Below are 21862 nucleotides of genomic sequence, written 5' to 3'. Positions count from 1 at the left end.
TGATGTTGACGTAATTCATTGCTTTTAAATAATTGTATTGCTCTCATGTTTCTGTTGTAGCCTTGTGAAACTAGAAGAAAGCAAAGTTAAGATGAGTGAAACCACAAGTAGAAAATCAAAGGGTGACACACAACCTTCTCTTTCTCTCACACACACGGAGAAAATTGCTTACTTTCACATACAGAGAGAGTTAAAAGATCAAATTCAATTGAAGTGAATTCATTTCACGTAAAAGCAGAAGCTCTCACAGATGCTATCGTTTCCTTATCTCACTACAAAACGAGCCCGCAGCCAATTAAGACAGATTGTTGCTTCCTCTCGGTCGTTATTATCAGAAAGACAGATTGAATCTTTTGGTATTTCCTCAGTAGAAGTGTGTAGTTACGCAGACTCCGCACTGATATCTGATATTTGAGGCTGCTAATGCAAAAGTTTCCACTGAGGATGTTCACTTTGTGCACCAGAAGACTTCAGGAAACCATGACGCACTCAGAGGGCTGAGCTCCTTCAGGGGGAGTTTGCAGTTTACTCTTATTCTTCAACACCAGCGCAACAAGGTTCATTTTGGAGAAGGAGAGCCTTCACACATTTTCTAGGTGTTTGAGTCAAAGAGAGACAAAGCTGAGGATGAAGCTGATTCTGGCCCTCGTTATCTGCTGCCTCGCCCTGCATAACGGAAAGGGTAAGTCGAGTATTTTATCGCTAAATATTTGTGACTGTTGAGGCGGAGGTCGCTGCAGACTTCATGTGGACTGTATTTGGGCAGGTTGTAGTGGAAACATGTCATCACCCTGACAGCTTACACACACAGCCCCACAATAATAGCTCAGGGAGTGAGCCAAACTGGGGTCTGAGGGCCGTCAGGGGTCTTTGATTGACAGGCAGAATTAGGAACTGTGCCACTATTTGTCTCACTGTGTCAGCATAATGGGGTTACCGTAAGTGTGTGACTCATATGTCAAGACGTCACCTCAGGTTCGTCTGTAGGCTACTCACTGCTGCGCAAATGGCATGAACAGAAACACAACTTTAAAGTGTGAATACATCATTACCATTATACTTTAAGATGAGAAACTGAGGTGAACACTTTCAGGTACATGTGGGGAAAATATGTGGGAGCCCCTGTCTGGTGTAGTTCATATTAGATCGGAAAGCAAAGGCGTTTCAGTTTCCGAGTCAAGTTTCGTTGTGGCTTGTTGAACACTGTGTCTCCTACAGTACATATTAAGGGGCTTTTTGGACTCTCACGATGACACAAGGAAACTGCATGGGGAAACCCTAATAAGTAAATAAAAATAGCAATTCTTTTATGTGTTTTCAGATGTTTCTAAACAAAATATTACAGGGAGATTTTATTTTAATTTTGATTTGCCTGAATTATATTGAACATTTAATAAAAATAATAAAATAACACAGGATATACCTATTGTAGAAAAAACCCTACAAACAGAAACAAACAATAAATCATGAAGAGATTTACAATGAGAAACATTAATTAACATTTCATGTCCGAAAAGGAGCAGGAAGAAGCAACATGTCTTAGCCTTACCCCCAATCCCAAACTATAGGCCTACTAATCCATCACTAAGCAAGTCTATGACATAAATACACTCTCTTCACCATCGATCAATTTATATCATTCTGATTTTTCCCTTTCTTTTCATGTAAACATGCACAAATACATTCTGTAAATGTTCATCCTTTCATAAAACAGACGAACAACCTGAGATGTCCTCAGAAAAATAGGTGCAGTTCCAATTATATTGTTTTAAAACAGGATTTTGATGCAGATTATTTTTGTGCTGAAGCTGCAGACTGATAATATTTCGCACAATTTTTAATATCTGTAAGTATTTGGGTGTTTTTTTTTCCAGATAAGTATAGGCCTCTGAAGCAGCTAATCACTTTTTAACCTGGCCCTTAAAACTTTGTACTTGGCCTGGTCATCCAGTAGGCCGGATTGAACCCTTTGGTGTGCTGGTTCTGGCCTCCGGGTCGTATGTTTGACACCCTAGATTATTGGATTTTGCCAATTACAAGTCTAAATAAAACAGCAGCTAAATCAAGATTTTATTCAGTAGAATTTGGATTAAACATTAAATTATAAAATGCCAAATGAATGTATTATAGGTGTCACAAGATGTACATTCGTGACACTAGCCTAAGCTCAATCAACAGATCGTCATCGGTTCCTATTAGGCCTGAAATTGCCTTTTTAGTGACTGTCCCTTGTGTTAACTCATAAGATCCAAACTACTTGTGACAGGAAGCCACCCATCTAAAAACACCCAATTAAATGACACTGATACAACTGTCAGATATCAGTGGCCTCCATGACAGATGGTGGTAGATTAGCTTTGGATTGTATTGGTGTGCTGCAGAAATGTCACACAGACAACTAAGTGTTTTTTAAACACTTAATAGTTTGGAAGATTTTCCAAGAGCCAGGAGACTTTTTAAAAACATTTTAAACAATGCCAAGAGCCCAACAGTGTGTGCAAAACAGGAAAAGGTGTTTTGACAGACAACTTGTGCAATTTTTTGATGCAGCAATAATGAAACCATGAATGAACACCCAACACCAGTTGTTGAAATGTCGAGATCCCACCGTCTTATCTTGCTTGCTGTAGCAATAAAACAGACAATAAGTGATCGGCTAACTTCTTTACACTGAATATTGGTGGAAAATAACTGTTAATACTTTAAGCATCAGATAAGCTCTACGATCAACTTGCTGCAATGTGTTAAGAAAAGGCTGTGGTATCGTTACTTCCTCTTCTTAAGCAGAATAATCTTTTATTCTGATGGACGTTAACACTGCAGAAGCCCATCAGGCCAACCGTCTATTTACCCTGTTGCAGAATAATGTTGTAATCTCTTGAAACACTGCAAATATGGAACTAGTGAACCCTAATTGTCACACTGAGCTGATCCAGATGAGCAACCAGATATTACCCAAGAACTGTCTGACTGAAGTGAAATGTGACATGAAATATTGCATGAAAAAAACAACACATAACTTGAACATTAACAACTCTCTGTCTCTCTGTAGGAGCGCCCACAACTGCTGTGTATAAGTTTGTGAGATGTAACCCCGAGGGCGACCAGGCCAACTGTGTCACTCAGAAAAGTAAAGAAATGGCGTGGAGTCCAGACCTACCAGCCAAACTGCCTGCTGCCACTGCACAGTATCTGTAAGTGTTTGTGTGTGTGTGTGTGTGTGTGTGTGTATGTGTGTGGGATGGGATGAGAATGTCTTTGCAGCAGTGAGTTCACATCAATGTTAAATTAAGTCTGGAAAAACAAAATAAAGTATACTGTCTGGGGTGTAGCACCAAATTGTGGCTGCTATGCACAGTCTCTGTTGGCCCCCCGCCCTTCATCTCTTGATCCATGTATCTAACCCACCCTGTCAATTTTTCTTTTACAAAGTCAGTTTGAGTTTTTCCTCAGCATTTATTTTTTTTCTTTTTTTAAAACCCCAATTTCCCATTCTTGGGGAAAGACATGACAGTGTGTACATGCTCTAGCACATGGCTCTAGCTGTGTTTAGAGAGGTGCAGGCTTGAGAGGGGCCTCACAGAGCTTCCATTTTTTGCCAAGTGAAGTCTTTCAATTGACTTACTCAACCATTTTTAATGTAGTCATTGCACTGATTGCTTAGAAATGAAGAATTATAAACAAAACCAAAATGCACATTCCAGGCTTTTAGAAGGCCCCCCTCCAACTTGGGCCCTGGGTCATCAGTCCCACTTTTCCCTCCACTATGACATCCCTGTATGCTGTTGTCAGATGAATGCAGACTTTAAATATAGAAATGCTGATGCTGCATTGGATCTGTTATCTTGGTCACCACAACTCCAGCAACCAACCTCTGTGTGTGTGTGTGTGTGTGTGTGCTTAAGTGTAAGGTAGGTGGCCAAGAAAAGCCAAAATATGAGACAACGTGGAGGGATAAGACAAAGGCTGACAGAGAGAAGCTGGGAGGTTCGGGCTGCAGTGAGAAAGACCTTAAGAGTTCATGGTCTTTTTCATATTGTCACAGAGTACAGAAGTAGGAGTACACGTAATTTGAAGTGTAAGGTGTTGATCTATGGCTGGCTTTGTTTCACTTCCCAAACGTGTGGAATCACGAGGAGAAATATAGGTACTTTCTCTGCACTTAAGATAATTCATACAGATCGTCTATACACACCAAAGGATTATTTTAAGGAAGAATTTTGTATGGTATAAACACATGTCAGTAGAGGATATGGGGAAATTAGAGGTGGCATATACTAAAAGAAACATATTATATCTAATAAGCTGTAGAGATGCAAACTTACTTCTGGTATCAATATAATAACTCATATACATTTCTTCTTCGTGCTGGTGTGTGTATTTGAGGTGAAGGGACTGTCCATATGTGTCCCTTATGCTTGGGTAGGCCAAAGTTAATTAATTAATTCATTATTATTCATTTCTATTTAATCTCTATTTAATAATTCTAGATTTTACTTCCTAACGAGAGCATTCTTTGAGCATCAAAGGACGTCACTGAACCACATTCATTTATTAGATATTAAATTTTAGGCTATTTGTCATGGCAAGTTTTTAAAAAACAATAGATGGCCGAGAGTTCAAGAGATGAACACACCGCCATGTCTGTGCCTTAAAATAAATGGAAAGCAATCAACTTGTAGCTACTTCTAAGCCTTATATCTTTTGTCAGTTTCTGTAAAAATTGGGCAGTTATTTAAAACTGTGTTTCCATATCATTAAATCTGACCTTTTTTTTTTAAGTCCACCCAGAAGTTGTACGCACTGCGTGTTAAGCAGACATATATAGCACATCTACTCCCTTTGGCCACTGGTGTGAAAGGTTGATCTGTTTTCGCATCCCCAACCAACTTCTTCACAGTTAACTGCAAGAAAACCCCCAAACAATCCAATTCCTCTGGGAGCAGTAAGAGTGGTGAATGACTCATATGTTAATAGTCTCTTAAAAGGAATTCAAACCATCCTTTTGTTCAGACTATCTCTGTCCAGATTGTTTCATTTAGTAGTTTACCTTGAACTTTAAAACTGTGACCCTCTGGAGTTAATGAGCCAGTAAAGAACTACATGTGTGTGTGTGTGTGTGTGTGTGTGTGTGTGTGTTTAACACATGGTGGTACATGTGAAAGAGTTTATACTGAATATGTGTGATTCCTGAGAAAGTCTGTGTCACAGTCTTGGTCTGAGCCTTCAGTTTCCTCTTTTAGGGTTCCTCTTAAACCAACAGCGATGCTATCAGTTAAGGAACTTATATTTTAAAAACAGGAAACTTGAAATGAATACCACAAATCATATCTTATCAAGCTGCAGTCCATCTGCAGTGTTGCTGAAATCACACAGTGTCTTGTATTGAATTAACCAGCTGTAGCATTATGTACTCTGCGCATAAATAACGGCAAACTCCAAATTTAATCTGTTGTAAGACACTGTTTCATATCACATTTTCTAAAGCATATGGTCTGTACAAAGAGGCATAGAAAAGGTGGATGACTGGTTGCTTTAGCATCAGTGTGCCAATGAACATGATAGACTGTATGAGCTACTACCATCACAGGTCTGGTCATTAAAATGATTAAACGTCCAACTGAGAATTAAATGATTTGGTTGCAAAGCAGCTATAAAAATGTATAAATGATACAGGATTTAGGTGAGACTTGAAGAAAAAGAGAGGAAAGGTGTGGATATGTCAGAAGGTAGCAGGTAGAAAGGATGGTTGGAGACAGAGTGAATGAGAGTGCTTTGAAATAGGGGTTCTTCTTATAGATTGTTTGTGTTGTTAGTCAGAGTCTTATCAGGCCTCCTACATCATTTCAGCTTGCTTAAGGCAGCAATTGCTTAAGTAGCAGCCCTCCTTTTTGCTGCGCACCTTTAACAGGAAGTCAGAGGGAAGTGTTGAAAGGAAGTGGGCTGTGACGCCTGGTGGGCTGCTACTTCTGGTCCATTGTTTTGCGTCTGCATATGTGCCACATTAGTCTGATACTGATGTGTGAGAAGTACCAGATTACATGTCAAAAGGATACTGTAATTCAACTTTTAACTTTGTTTTTTTTTTTACTTTGACTGATGTATTTCAACAACTACTGAAGGGAGGTCTGTCTATAAAGCAGATATGATAAATGATTTAGTCAGATGAAGTCAGGTTCAGGTAATGCTGTTGTTGCATGTAGGTCTTGATTGTTAATGGGTGTTTTCATGCCAGTTCTGGGGACCCCCTGAGAGGAACTGCCCACTGGGGAGCTCCCCTGAGAACTATATACAGTCAAGGGTTTTTTTTTGCTTGTTGCATTTGCACTGCCAATAGGAGTGCTGATGTGATTACTGTAGCCAGCCAGTGATTGGTATAGCACCATCACTTTCACATTGACAAGTCAAAACTGGGCTGTAGTGCCACCGCCACATAAATGCTCAGTAAAGCCTAGACTTCACAGTCAGTCCATTTGTCTGTGTTTATTCATTATGATGTGTTGCATTGGGTGCATGCGATCAGTCGCTGTACACTTACATTAGTCCTGGTTCCTCTTCTGCTGGGCGAGTACCTACTCTACAGGAGCTAAAAAAGTCCCTCAAAACTGTTTTTTAAGAACCACAAACTTAGTTGTTGGGGTGTGGACACAACAAAATTGGGAGTTCTTCTACATGCTGTACGTGGCGCCACCCAGGATGATTGTGATTGGTTTAAAGAAATACAAACAACCCAGGGTGCTTTTTTCCCTTAGTGCAGAGTTATGATGCATTCAGCCAGACTTTTGCCCCGCTCTGGCACAGTGTTAAAACAAAGTGCAGCGAGAAGTGTGGCTATGCAAGACAAGGCATATGTCACTCAAGCACAGTCTGTGCACACCCACACAGCCCTCAGACGAGGTCTCATCAGCAAAAACAAGTGAAACCTCCTGTGTAGGCCCTTTAAGATATGACATTATCTGCCTGATTGATGCACAGCTGCTGTGTATCACTTACAGCAGCTGGTATGTTTTCCGCTCAGCAAGAATGTTCCAATAACAGGAGTAGTTGGTAGAGTCTCACGCAGAGTCGATGCAAGGAGATTCAAAGAGTGTAAAGGGCTAACAGACAGCTTCAGGATAAAGACGCTTGACAACAAAAAAGAAAAGAGAAGTTTAAGACTTCATGTCTTAGTCTTCACTTTGAGTTGGAGTTCTTGCCGCCGGATAGGGTCTTCCTAGACCATGTGTCGTACCCAGTTAGGTGGTATGTTCCCAAACCACTACAGTGTAAGAACTGTTGCCATGTGGTAAATGTGGGGAGCATTAATGTGAAGGAGACTGTGGAGTGTCTTCTTTGTAAAGGGAATCATGCAGCATGGGAGGATAACTGCCCAAAGAGAGTAAGAGAGACAGAAATAATCAGGGTTAGATGTGTTAGGAAGTAGGTAAAACAAGCTATGGTGTGAGAAAAGAAGCTATGAAGGACACGTCAGTCATGAAGAATGCAGAGTTTTGCTTTTGTAAGGAATCAGGTGTTTTGGGGCTTGTGGCAATGGTAATTAACTGTACTGCTGGAGGAGAATTGAAATGTGAGAAAATGGACATAATTATAGATACAGGAGATTTCTGGGTGTTGTGGGAGTTTTGGGAGAAAGTGTGCAGCAGCAGCTGAGAGAAACTTGAGGCTCTCTTAAACACCTAGAAAACAGAATTCATAGCAGAGTGGGAAATCGATGGGAAAAGGTTATTATTGTTTTATTTATGAAGTAGAGATTTTAGTTTAAATCCAGTAGTTGGTAGTAGTGCAACATATTAGATGCAAGGAGAGCACATCTACCTGCTCCTGATAATTGCACCAAAGTAAAACCAAAAGCTTATTACACTGACTATTCCTCTGGCATTTTTTGAGCAACAGTACAATCAGTATGAATAGACATAAACATAGCAATACCCAAGTCTGGACCTTTAAAGCCCCCATCAACCTAAGTGTGTTTTGGTTGTCACAGTCACTTTGCAGAATGAGATATGTGCAGTAGGACTGCAACTAATATTTATTTTTTTCGTTTAATCCTTTGGTTTATAGAATGTCAGTGGTATGTCATGGAAGTCACCCCTTTAAAATAAAGAATATTTGCATAGATGGGTGTTCAAGGTCCAGTGTGTTGGATTTAGGGGCAAATATTATACCTTCATACGTCCACTATGTTGTTCTACAGTATCCCAGAATTTAAAAAAATTAAACACTGGCTCTAGATTGGGCCATTTGTATTTTTGCATTGGCAAACATAGTTCTCCTACACACTTGGTACACAGGAGAAGTTTCAGTTCTGCAACCTCACCACTAGATGTCACTGAATCTTACACACTGAACCTTTAAATGAGGGAGGAAGAGTAAATGTGCTTTAAAGAGTTTGTAGGGAGTGTGCTGAACTATTTGTGGGGGAAAAAGATTGCAGATGAATATTATTTCAAGTATTTTTATGTGTCTGCTCAGGATCTTTAAAGCTGAAATCCAAAACGCTCCACAAGTTCAGTTGCAGCAAAGTTTAGGAAGAGTGTCTAATGTTTATTGGTGAAGTTGTGTCACTTTGTTTGCGATGCAGTGAAAATGTCAATTACGATGAAGTAATATGATTATAAGTATGATTTACTGAAAAGATGAAGTAGGACAGCCTTCTCAAACAGACAGCGACAACCTGCTAAATGCCATATATAACTGACTCTCGTTGTGTTTCCAGAGAGGCCGAGCCTGAGGAGGACGGAGGTGAGAGTCCAACATGGGAGGAGGAGGAGGGAGTGGATGAGATGGAAGAGGAGTACGATGAGGGAGCAGAGGAGGGTGAATCGCCAATCACAGGTGAAGAGGGAGAGTCACCTGTGGAGACTGAGGAAGGCTCTGGAGGTTATGAAGGCTCTGGAGCTGAAGGTAGCTTCCTCGCAGACTGGGCCTTTGCACCTGGCTCCGGTGAGTCTGGGATCGAGAAAGACGCGAAGCTATACAAAGGTATTTTTGAGGGGGACATGTCCTGAGTTTCATGGATTCAGTATTTGTCAATGTCATCCTTTTTTCTGCTTCATGTAGTTTGATCATTTCCTTGTTTTTCTGCTTCTAGATGAGAAACCCAGCGGCATGAGGAGATTGTTTCCCAGCAGGCCTGTGTTTGGTGAGGCAAAACCAGCAGAGCAGGAGCTGAGAGAAGACCACCTTCTGCTGTAGAATACACACCCACCCAGTCAGAGACATATAAACAAGGCTAGCATCTGTTTCATCTCTACCTTGTGTGTTCAAATAGTAAAACAAATATTGCATCACTACCTGGTGGTGTAAAACATGGTTGCTCAGAGTTTGACAAAGGCCAAATATATATATTTTATATTCTCAATGCTATTGGTGGGAATTACTCTTTTCAGGGGCAAAAGACTGTAAACATTGAAAAAGTAGCTGCCAAAGTAATAGAATGGTCTGCATAAATGAGACGTATACACATTTTAATTTAGTTTAAGTTGGCAGGGACCTGTATTTTTGCTTTCTTGTGGAAAAAAATATGTAAGTTTTACTGTGCTTTTTACTATAAAATTTGAAATATGCTTTCGAATAGTTGTAATACCTGTGCAATAAGATGACACCTTCGTCCACGTGTTGCTCATTCTGTATAGCCGTGGTCCTAACCTTTTTTTTTTTTTTAAGCTATGAGTCATGTGTTCCACAAAAACAAAGACTTATTTATATTATTTGATCCCTTTGTCTCAAATGTTTTGACACTTTACACTTACCCAGGAGAGTTATATAACATTGTTTGGGAACTTCTGGTCTGCAAAGTTGAACAAGAGATCCTCGCAAACCTAAACCCCTCAGGAACGGATTCATGCAATCTTAACCACTGTGAGCTGAAACATAGTATCAGAATATGTACTGTGCACATGCATGCATTTTAACATGCTCTGCGTTGTCTAATTTGCATTTGAAATACAATAAAGGATTTCTAACAATAGTATTCAGTTGTGTTTTCAGTAGATTTGATCAAAACTGTCTCTCTGTTCTGTTAACTGTACATCTCTGCAGTCAGTTGGGTATTTGGGAATGTCATATTTGGGTAAACAGGTTTTAATGACTTTGTCCTCTCCTGCTCCGGCCCTTATGTTTATACTCATGAACATGAGAGATTATCTTTGGATGATTTATAGCTGCACCCTTTCCTAGAAAAAAAACATTGATTTTTGCATGGAAACTTAAGCTAAATTGACTTTATAAATCTGTTTTTTAACATAGGAGAATATGAATGTGATGCATTACTGAATTTAACAAGGGAACAACAAGACTGAGGGCAATCAATCAATAAAACTGAACTGCAATAGGTATAATCTATCTAGATTCATAATTCAAAACTATTTTACACAACAAACAATACAATTAAAGCATCAAACAGATTTGTTAGTGGAAAGCTATTTTAAACAGTGATGGAAAAAGTACTCAGATCTTTAACTTAAGTAAAAGTACCAATACTACAGTGTAAAATACTCTACTTTCCTTGCTCATATTCAAGTTAAAGTACAAAAGCATTTGCATCAAAATATGCTTAAAGTAGGCCTACCAAAAGTTAAAGTAAGCATGATGCAGAACAGCCCGTTGTAGAGTCATATATAATATATTGTTGGATTATTATTGTTGATGCAATAATGTGTTGGTCTCTTTGATGCTGCAGCTGGTAAATGTGGAGCTAATTTTATTACTTTATATACAGCTGGGTAGTTTCATCTGTTACAATACATCACAATCTATTGATTTATATTTTGTATTAATAATATGAATATGCAAAGTAACTAGTGACTAAAGTTGCCAAAGAAATGTAGTGGAGGAAGTAAAGTATAAAGTAGCATGGCATGGAAATGCTCAAGTAAAGTACCAGTACTGCAAAATTGTATTGAAGTCCAGTACTTAAGTAAATGCACTTAGTTACCCTCCACCACTTATTTTAAAAGGTAAGTGGTATTTTGAACAACATGACGAAATGATGTGGGCTACTGCTTAGTCAGATAAAGACCTGTCAGGCTGGTGTTACTCCAATATTAGCTTGTCACACATAGGCTTATATTATATCAGCATAATGCGTAGGCAGACATGTGACAACAAAGAGCAGTAGAGAAATGCATAAGATATGTCTGGAGAAATTTAGAGGCACTGTCGACATTAGTTTGTCCACCAGAGAGCACTGATAAGCTTTATTTTCAACTGTAAAATAAAGACACATATTAGTCTGGATATTTTAATTACCAAACTGAAGGGATTCCTATCAAAAATGTTTGTTATATGTTTATTATTTAAAAAAAAGAAAGAAAAGAATACCACCTAATATTTTTTTCTTAAATATTGATATAAACATTAGCCCAAAAGAGTCCGGACACACTAAAAAAGCACCTATTTGTTTTAACTTAAAGTTAAGTTAGTGTCTGGGCTGCCGTAAAATTTTATGTTGACTGAATTTAAGAAGACAAGTTGAGGCAATTTTGTAATTATCCAACATGTCTTCTCTAATTCAATCAACTTAAAAAATTTAAGGCGGCCTGGACACTAACTTTTTTTCAGTTGAAACAAATACAGTATTTTTACAGTTTGTGTTTAGGCTCTAATTATAGTGACTAATGTCATAAGGACTCTGTAGTTGCCACTTAAATAAGCAATGGTCGTTAATATTAAAATAATGACAGAGTAATCAGAGAATTAGATGTCTGCTCTCAAAATGAATTCTGGGATTACCTGCTATTCTTATCACAACATTATTTAATATTTTTGTAATAATACAATGTGAGTAGTGTACGTGGTGTCTATAACCTGTGACTGTATCCCTGACTGTATCCCATGGGAGCTGAGCCCCCTCCCCCTCGACAACACACACATGACCCGGGTCACATGACGGTAAGTCCTGATACTACCTCCTGGTTCAGACAGACAGGCTGCACGGAGCGAGGCTAGCTGTTAGCTTCAACTGTCTAGACGGCCGAGATGGTGAGTGTAAAAACAAGCGTCAGTTGTCCGGACTGCACCGAGACGAACGGGGGGATTAACTGACAAAAACCCAGCGTTTAGACGGTCCCGCGGTTTCCCTTGACAACAGCTATTTAATGTTTAAACCTGACAGGAAAGCTAGCTAGGCTGGTCGAGTTAGCATTAGTCCGAGGCCGTCTCTGCCTTTTAAATGATGTTTTAAGCTAGCTAACGGCCCAGCAGCTGTGGAGATTATTGGCAGCAACTAAAAGTGTTGGTTAATAATTCAATTAACTAAAGCTTGTTTATGTTTGGTGACTACAGCTGGCATAGGGCTGAGAGAAATGTCACTGCTAGCTAACGTTGGTGGTTGGTTAGCGGGGTGTAATGTGAAGTTGTGCCGTAGGACACATGCATGTTGAATTACAGTAACGACTCCTGAAATTATCTTAATATCTTGATGTTTAAAGGATATGCTAACTGGAAAAACTTTGATAGCTTGTAGGTTTAGTTGAGGACAGATGCAAGTTGACACCCACTGACCCTGATGCGCTGTTGTTGTGCTTTATATTAAGTTGAGTTTGGACTTAAAACTGGGATACTCCTATTTTCTCTCCTATATTCCTCCTATAAATCATTTTACGGGTTAAAATCGATCACAAGCCTCTCACTCGTGTCCAGAGGTCTCTCCTGGCATCTTGATGATTGTGCTTATCCCTCCAGATCTGCTGCATGCTGAAGCATGTGTTTGTGACTTTGTGCCAGCTCAGAGGAAAATAATGTGGCTGTGCAGCCAGTGATAAGTGGCTGAGTTAGTGTGGAAATAACAGATAGGGAGTAGCTGTGGAGGAGTTACATGGTTCCCACTTCAAAATGTGATTATCTCCAGAGCACACCCATCAGTCCCATACATGTGCACACACGTATACATGTTAATTTAGCAGCTGTGGTGGCGTTTGTGATTACTGCAGATAGCTGCATGCCATTGTCTGTAATCAGAGTCCGTAGAGAATATGTGTCAACAAACTGTAATATACTTGGTGCCTCTAAATTGGAATGCTGTTCCAGTCCCGTTATCCAGTCCAATTATTTATAATGTCGGGCTTAAAATGTGACTGACATTGTGTTTCAGTCTTTTAAATCAAGATAGGTAAATGTCATGGTGATCATAGATTTGCCTATCTTTGTTTTGAATCATTTCCGGAAAGATGAACCTTGAACATAAAAAAAATACAGATGTCAGCTGTCATTCTGCTTAATAATGTGCAGTACATGCCCTTCAGTATTAAAAAAGACCATCTTCTCTGTTCACATTAACTTCTAATTTACTCCAAATACAGGCTTAGTCAATGTGTAATTCTTACAAGCCACCAATGAGTCAGCTTTGAACAGGTTGCATTTCTTATATAGTCTGTTTACATGTGTAATATGCTGTTTTCTACACTGTGCTTCATATTTTCAGAGTTTCCTAGGAGGTCTGTTTGGGCCGGTGTGTGAGATAGACGTACTGCTGAACGATGCAGAGAACAGAAAGACAGCCGAGTTAAAGACAGAAGATGGGAAGGTGGAGAAACATTACCTGTTCTATGACGGAGAGTCTGTGTCTGGCAAGGTAAACTGAGTTTATATTATTTATAGGTTAGGATGCAGAGCTCCACAAGGTTCAATAAGGCCGTCTTACACACATGAAGCCTAATTTAAATTAGCTATAATTGTATTTTAGTAGTTAACCATGCTCAGTCAGTAGATAATAGACTTCACTGCCATGCCACAGTCTATTCTGGGATCCTCTCTTTAACGGAGCCCACTGGGAAATAATGTTCTTTTGATGTGTGTGCAAGATTTGCTCTGACTTCAAGAGGAACTGTAGCATCTATGTTTAGGATCTGCGAATGTATCAGCTGTAATATCAGCTTTATTAAGTCATATTGGAGGATCCAATATATATGTAGTAATAATGGATAGCTCTTGTCTTGTTTTTATTCTCTATAAAGAGAGGATATTTTAGATTTTCCCTGGCAAAGTCAAATCTATTTATGAATTGGACATATCATAATTGTAACAATATGCTTTTTGGCTCATGTGATAGTTGATCTAATGAAATATTTCCTCTCCAGGTGAATCTAAATGTGAAGCAGGGAGGAAAGCGACTGGAGCATCAGGGCATCCGCATTGAGTTTGTTGGACAGATAGGTGAGCATAATTGAAGCTATTTTATCTCTGTGTTTTGCAAGAGGTGTTCAGTGTCTAGAGTGTTAATTGTTATTTATGGTTACGATGAGCCTACCTAACTCTTTTGTTTCTCTGATGTTAGCAGCATGGTGCTGATGGATATATTCTGTTTACACTTATAACCTCCAAATTGCCATATGCAGCTAGATAGAAATATTTGAAATGCTAATTAAGTGCATCGCCTTATAGCTGGAAAACTGCTTGCCAACAGTCGGCTGCTGGCTTTCTCATGTGGCTAAAAGGTTTAACGGAGCATGTGGTTGTCATGTGCAGCCTGCCATAGAGCAGCTAAACCCTCCTCTGACTATATACGCATGAGGAGGAGGAGGGTGACAAAAGTGATGTGTTGAAAGAGCGTAGAATCTGAACTGAACTGAAACTGAGTTTTTGTAGTGTGTTTAAACTGTCCAACTATACACCAACACTCTATGTTCACTCTGCTGTATTTCAGAGCTGTTCTCTGACAAGAGCAACACCCATGAGTTTGTGGATTTGGTGAAGGAGTTGGCTCTACCTGGGGAACTCACCCAGAACAGGAGCTACGACTTTGAGTTCATGCAGGTGGAGAAGCCCTATGAGTCCTACACGGGAGCGAATGTCAGGCTAAGGTATATTTATTACACAGTTTGACACAAGGCAAACTGCAGGGGGGTTGTTTGGGTTAGATATGTCTACATGCGACTCTGTGGGGAATTATCTTTGGACGGCAGCATGCTCAGCATTGTTGTGAGTCTGACTCCTAAAGCTCGTGTTGTCTGTGTGTTTCTCACAGGTACTTCCTCAGGGTGACAATAGTCCGTCGTCTGTCTGACCTGGTGAAGGAGTACGAGTTGATCGTCCACCAGTTAGCCACCTACCCAGATGTCAACAACTCGATCAAGATGGAGGTCGGCATAGAGGACTGTCTGCACATTGAGTTTGAATACAATAAATCCAAGTAAGATTAATATCATTTTAACTTTTCTGTTAACGTCTTTATTGCTTACTCAGTAAACCTTTAATCCAAATAAGACTAGAGGGGTGTACTACAGAGCAAACTGGACAGAGCCAGGCTTTTTTTGCCTTAGCAACAACATTCAGGGAGTCTTTTGAGCCAAAGGAACAGCTTGCTGTTGCTCTGAAAATAAGGTGGAGGTGCATGAAGCATCGAAAAAATGTAGCCAGGGTGAGCAATTTTTTTTAAGCAAGCCACACAGCGCTTACCCTGTTTGCTGATACAAAGGGCAAGTCAGGACATCTTATCTCCCCTCATAATCTCTGACCTCATCTCAGTTTGTTGAGCCTCTCTTGATGTGTCTCTTTGTCAGATACCACCTGAAGGATGTGATTGTCGGGAAGATCTACTTCCTGCTGGTCAGGATCAAGATCCAACACATGGAACTACAGCTCATCAAGAAGGAGATAACAGGCATCGGTGAGAATCTAGGATGGCCACGCATGAAACACATGGATTATACATAAGACAGGAGCATGTGCTAACTTCAGGTCGTCACATTTGAGGTTTCTTTAGCTGTAAAATGCTGTAACTGGTTTACTCCTCTGTAAACTGATTAAGTCGCAGTAAGAGCAGAAACTTCTGTCAGCTCTGCTCCACTTTACCGTATTCTATCGCTTAATGTCATTTTTGTCCTCCTTTTCAGGTCCCAGTACGACCACAGAGACAGAGACGGTTGCAAAGTATGAAATCATGGATGGTGCTCCAGTTAAAGGAGAATCAATCCCCATCAGACTGTTCCTCGCAGGTAAGTCTTCTCCTGTGCTCCCCTCCCTTTTTCTCTTCTCTGTTATAAAAAAGATATGGTAGACGATGGTCAGTTTCCCTCTTATTAAAGCATTTAAATAAGCATATTTGTACACAAGGACTGAATGTAGCACATGACATACTGTGTCTCTGTACAGGATATGACCTGACACCCACCATGAGGGATGTCAACAAGAAGTTCTCTGTACGCTACTTCCTAAATCTGGTGCTGGTGGATGAGGAGGACAGAAGATACTTTAAACAACAGGTAACACACTTGCACACACAGCACCTCTACATTTTTCCGGCTGATATTCAAGTTCAGGTATTAGAATCAGGAAGGGAAAAAATGGTGTCAGAATATCTCTAAATAGTATCTCTATGGAGTAAAGTTTATACAAGTGGGTCCCCTTTTTTAGTATTTTGGAAGCGCATGTAGACTTACATTTTCTTGTATGAGAATGGCACGATTGACACCCTGTTGTTTATTTCGCATTGACCAACAGTAAGTGGCAGCAATGCCCCAGGAAAAGTAGCAATGGCGAGGAAAGGCGGTGAAGAAGATCACTGCTATCAAGCAAACCTGCATGTAATCAATGCAGGATTATTTAAAATATGGTCCCTGCAGATTTTTATTGGTTTTATTGGTGCGTTCCATCTGAACTGAAGTCAAAATTGAACTTGAGATCAAAATTAAAATGTGGTCCTGAAAAGTCCTGAGCAGGAACGCCCGCTGACGTCAGATTTTTGACTTGGAAGGTTGGAGGGATCTTACCAACCACTCCGATCCAATATGGCTGCCCTGTGCATGAACAGGAGGAAAAGCTTTAGTAATATATTGTTTATCAGCACTTCTGTCCTATTTGTGTCGTACACACAACACTGTCCAACTTCTATCAACAACATCTCGGTTTTCTGATTGGTGCTACTGGAACTCAACAGCTCGGGTGTGACACATTTGTTAGATACAAAGAGTTTTGGTGAGAGACACTGAATGTAAACACTGCCACTATATTTTTAATTGGGATTACTCTGAGTTTTCATTCATGTATTCTCTGCTTCTGTGTTTAGGAGATTGTTTTGTGGAGAAAAGCTCCAGAGAAGATGAGGAAAAGAAACTTCCATCAGCGCTACGAGTCTCCCGAGGCCCGAACCCCGCCAGTCAATGCAGAGCAGCCAGAGATGTGAGGACGACACTATGAACTGAAAATACACACAGAAAATACACCAACTCTTCACTGCTGAACAGCCAGAGGTGTGCGGGCTGCCCCACTGTCCCCCTGGACTGAGAAATGTATACATGAATACACATGACATAACTTCAGACATCCCCATCACCACTCCACAGCTTCAGACGAGAGCTGTCCGACCACCTTCACTCTCTCCCCGCCAGGACTGAAACACACTCTCATACAGACGCACAAGCATACGATCCAAGATGGCTGAAAGCTAAACGTCAAGGCAAGAGTGCAAATCAAACCGACCCAAGCAAGGAACAGTGAGGCAGCCTTTGTCATCTTGGCGTCTCAGACTGCAAACATACACACAAGCACACACAAATGAAGCCATACAGTGTCAGATATCTGAATGCATAATAAAACAGGAGCAAAGACGGAAAAGAGGAGGCGGCCACAGACAACCGCCACACGGTTATCCCTTTCTTCTGCAACAGGAGCTTCTGTTGTTTGCAAATTTTGGCAGCACTTACCCTGGAATTTCTCCGGCATCTTCCCTCTGACATCCCCTGCAAAATTTCTGGATGAGCTAGTCAATGACTTAAGGTATTCAAGACGTGGGGATCAGCCTGAACGAAGGACATGAGAGGCTAAGCTATGAGTCAACACAGACGCTCTGTGTTCATTCACAATACCTGAGTTTAAGCTATGCTAATACCACTGTGCTCTCAACCATCCATCTAGCTGGGAGATCAAGTGTTTCCTAGTTGTTGTTAAGTATGTTCCAACAGTCCACAGGCTGCTTCTTCCATGCAAGTGTCTTGTTTAGTCCAACAAATGTTCATCTTAACTTAACATCTTAATTTAATTTTATATATCATTTTCAAATATAGCGTTTTCATGAACATTTTTTGCTCTCAGGGTGTGTTAGCACCAAACAGGAAGCGGATTTTTGCCTCGTGTTACTTGTAAGAATATGGCCGCTGGGTTGTCTTTGATATTTACTGTGCTAACAGTTGTGCTAACTAACTGGGGAAAGCAGCTAATGCTAAGTCACTCAAAGCGTGTTGCTAAAATGCAACTCAGCAATATGGTTTACAAAAGTAACACGTACATATTTTCAGAACTTATCATGTAGTCCCATGTCTTCGCTTACTTTTCTCCGAGCCCTCTCCTTTTTGGTTTTATCTCCATACAGTTTAAGTTTATCCTCCATCTCTGCTTCTCAGTGACGTCAGGAGAATTTCAACTAGATCTCAATGGTAAAAGGCTTTTGCGACACACTTGCATGAATGTTTTGCACAACCTGAAGAATTTCATCTTGGGTGGATACATATATTTCCCATATTCCTGTCATTGTCGTCATCTGCCGTGAATTCACGTCCATTCGGTTGTAATTGTGCCCTGTGGAAAAATTTGCCTCGTGCTTGGTTTGAACGCACCTTTATATGTTTCCAGTTCCAGTCCACATTTCGTTCCATACAAGAAATGTGTTGGATCCAAGGTGAACATTATCATTTCACTGTATTTTATTTCCTAAAATAATTTAAATAGATAACAATCATGTAGTGTTGCTATTGATGCTTAATTTCATTATCGAGTAACCTGCACATTCTCGATTAATTGATGAATTTAGTCTATAGAATGTCCAAAGAAAGTGAACTGGGTCCATCACAGTTTCATAGAGCTGTGGTGAAATCTATGAGTATCTTTTTTTGTTTAAAAATACTCAATTTACAGTTACATTATAGAGAGAAATGCAGCAAATGCTTGTAAATTGTTCTCACGCTTTATCAGCCATCAAAATAGTTGCCAATTAGTTTTCAGTCATTTTCCAAATCAATAAGTTGACTAATTGCTGCAGCTCTAAAAGCATTATACTTTGATCCAGGTTCTTTAGCTCAATACAACATTTCAACATCTCTTGTTAAGATGAATATTTGATGCAGTGATGTCTGTCTGGTTACCACAGAACTGCCTCCAAACGTATTTGGAGATTCACTCTGAGTTTGAAGAAGTTTCTTTGGCACGAGGCCTTTTGTTTGATCTTAAAAGTGCCGCTTATTTATGACTAATCTTGAAGAATATAGAAACCATTTCCTCCCTTAAGTTATTTTAAGGGTCAGCTCACCCAAATTACACACAGAAGTAAAACATCTTTTCCAGGCCAGACATGTGGATTATCTGGATTAGCATAGTAGTTAGATTTCAGCACTTTGAGCACCACAAATTTGATTCCATTGACCTCCATTTTATTAAGGTGGAAGAAGAGATTATAGAAAGATATTAAAACTTAATAGGAAATATGTTTACATGTAATTTGGGTGAACTGAACCTTTAAGTTCATGTGTCAGGGCTGGTGTCGGCTGACTCACATCAGCTGACTTAAGAAATATCTCCAGTATCTTAAATTCAAAGGTTAAAAAAAGGTTGAAAGTTGAGGTTGTCCAGTCTCATACCTGAAAATGAACACCTGTCATCACAACATGAAAAGCGGTTTTTATTTATATCAGTGATGCATTAGACAAATTAAATGACGCTAGCCATGATCAGGAGATTCACTGTCAGTTTCACTTTCTCTTTGCAGGTTGCAGCATCTTTGAGCGTGTTGGTTTGGTATAAGTAGAATACTAATGTTAAAAAAAGGCTTATGTCTGTTATTGTAAGCACTGGGAGGGATCTCATATCAACATACTGTAAACAATATTCCACTGTGACGCTCAGACCGGCTGTTTTTAGGTCCTGCTTTAAAGACACACACTCAAAAACACACAGTTTGGTGATGTTACCGGTCTTGTGTGTAGGTTGAATTTGCCCTTAAGCTCTGATCTGTGGCCAATTTTGCACTTTCCCCCTCTGATGCTTAACTTTGTTTAAAAGGGGCATGGAAGCTGAAACTAAACATCACTCAAGGACAACTTCACCTCAGAGATCTCCTGTGTCTTTCATGGAAATGATACTGTCATTTATATATCACTACTTGTTTTAATTAGACGTTATTAAGTCATTTTTTTGTTTGTTTTTTTGTCTCTTTCGTGTGCAAGTCATACTGTCATGTTACATGTTTCATTTCATAAACCTCTGAACACCCATCTACAGTTGAGAATTTATTTGTTCCTTTGCAATCTGGTTTTCTTTTGTTTGGGAACAGCGTAATTTATTTTCAGGTGATGCTTTCTTTCTGCCTGTCAGACATTTTCTGTCTTTCTGAACACTGTACAGGTGGGGTTTGTTTGGTGTGCTTTAAATACCTCCAGAGGTAATGAAGAAACACTTAAATGCCAAAACTCTCTGCCCCTGTCTTATCTACTGCATGTTAATCTTTATACAATGTCTAATCATGCCATTGACATGTGCGTGTGTGTGAGTGTGTGTGTGCGTGTGTGTGTATGATAATATGTGTATATACACCAAACCCAAATATATAGCCAAAATGAATCGTGAATAAAGCAAATTTATACAGAATATCTTTTGAACAACACTTTGTCTTTAACATACCAGTCATATGAGCTCAGTTCTCAGTTGTAAACAGGTACATCTCATGTTTAGTACAAAGAATTAATTTATCCAACTTGACATTCATGTAGAAAATACAGCCTTTAAGTTTTTAGTGACTTAAAATACAACCTTTAAGTCACTCACAATCAATAAGATAATTTACATTTGTCTGAATCTGGCTTTATCAGCATTTATTGGATGACCACCAAGGAAAAATTGTGTGAGAGGTTTCAGAGAGACTTAAATAGCTTGATTCCCTTGGGGGGGAAAAAAGGCATTTCTCTAAATGCAGCTGAGGAAACATTGCATACTGTAACATCTCAAACTCTGAAAAGCGATGTTCTGTGAGGGTGTTGGTGTGGTGAATTTGGGGGTTTTGACACCAGTTTTTCTCTAAAATTCTGGCTACATGCCTGCTAAGAGAGAAATGAAAAGCTAAGTAAAAAAAAAAACAACTTAAACATTTGTCTTGAATTACACACTGAACAAAAATATAAGCTCAGCACTTAAGTGTTTGCTCCCATTTTTCACAAGTTGAAATAAAAGTGCTAACACTTTGTATGAACACAACACTTCTCCTCTCAAGTTTTGTCACAAATTTGTTAGAATCTGTTTTTGTGAGCACTTTGCCAACATAATCCACAATCTTTATTGTTCATTCCAATACTGTGAGCCGTTTCCAGTGTCATTTCCATGAATTTGGCAGGACATCCAACCATCCTCACAACAGCAAACAACATGTAACCACTGCAGCTCAGGACCCCCACATCCTGCATTTTTACCTGTAAGATTGTGTGAGGCTGAAGAATCTCCTCACAAACTGTCAGAAACTGTCTCAGAGAAACTCATCCCAGTGGTTGGTTGTTGTCTGATTACATGTGATCTGGTTGGATGTACTGCCAAATTCACAAAAATGACACCAGAGACATCTCATGGCAGTGAAATGAACATTCAGTTCATGGGCAACAGCTCCGGTGGACATTCCTGCAGCCAGCACGCCAATGGCACGCTCCCTCAAAACTTGTCACAGTGGCATAGTGATGTGTCAGTAAACTGCACATTTAAAAGTGGCCTTTTTTTGCGAACAGCCCAAGGCACACATGTACAGTAATGATGCTGTTTGAATAGCTGTTTAAATATGCCACACCTGTCTGGTGGGTGGATTATCTTGGAAAGGATAACACGAATTTAAAAAAAAAAAAAATGAGACCAGAAGCTGAGAGAAGTAAGTCCCTTATGTGCATAAGAAGTCTTA

At 39.7% G+C, this 21862-nt stretch overlaps 2 protein-coding genes across 3 annotated transcripts; both read left to right on the top strand.

Moving 5' to 3' along the window:
- The first annotated feature begins 497 nt into the window (after window positions 1-497).
- srgn (serglycin) lies at window positions 498-9973 on the top strand. 2 transcript variants are annotated; one of them, XM_033623822.2, is made up of 4 exons: window positions 498-682; window positions 3053-3194; window positions 8717-8943; window positions 9092-9973. In XM_033623822.2, the coding sequence occupies exons 1-4, from the start codon at window positions 628-630 to the stop codon at window positions 9193-9195; spliced, it is 528 nt and encodes a 175-aa protein (XP_033479713.1). In that variant the 5' UTR covers window positions 498-627; the 3' UTR covers window positions 9196-9973. The 2 variants fall into 2 exon arrangements, with proteins under 2 accessions (XP_033479713.1, XP_033479703.1); XM_033623812.2 differs by having other exon boundaries at window positions 523-682; window positions 8717-8982.
- A 1923-nt stretch (window positions 9974-11896) lies between these two features.
- Window positions 11897-20574, top strand: vps26a (VPS26, retromer complex component A). The gene is made up of 9 exons (XM_033623761.2): window positions 11897-11982; window positions 13424-13573; window positions 14079-14154; window positions 14645-14801; window positions 14966-15130; window positions 15501-15607; window positions 15834-15935; window positions 16093-16202; window positions 17006-20574. The coding sequence occupies exons 1-9, from the start codon at window positions 11980-11982 to the stop codon at window positions 17120-17122; spliced, it is 987 nt and encodes a 328-aa protein (XP_033479652.1). The 5' UTR covers window positions 11897-11979; the 3' UTR covers window positions 17123-20574.
- The last annotated feature ends 1288 nt before the right edge of the window (window positions 20575-21862 follow it).

This window comes from Epinephelus lanceolatus, chromosome 2 (genome assembly GCF_041903045.1).
Source record: "Epinephelus lanceolatus isolate andai-2023 chromosome 2, ASM4190304v1, whole genome shotgun sequence".
Lineage (NCBI taxonomy): Eukaryota > Metazoa > Chordata > Actinopteri > Perciformes > Serranidae > Epinephelus > Epinephelus lanceolatus.
Note: the sequence above shows the minus strand (reverse complement) of the source record. Positions and strands in the feature narration are given on the sequence as shown.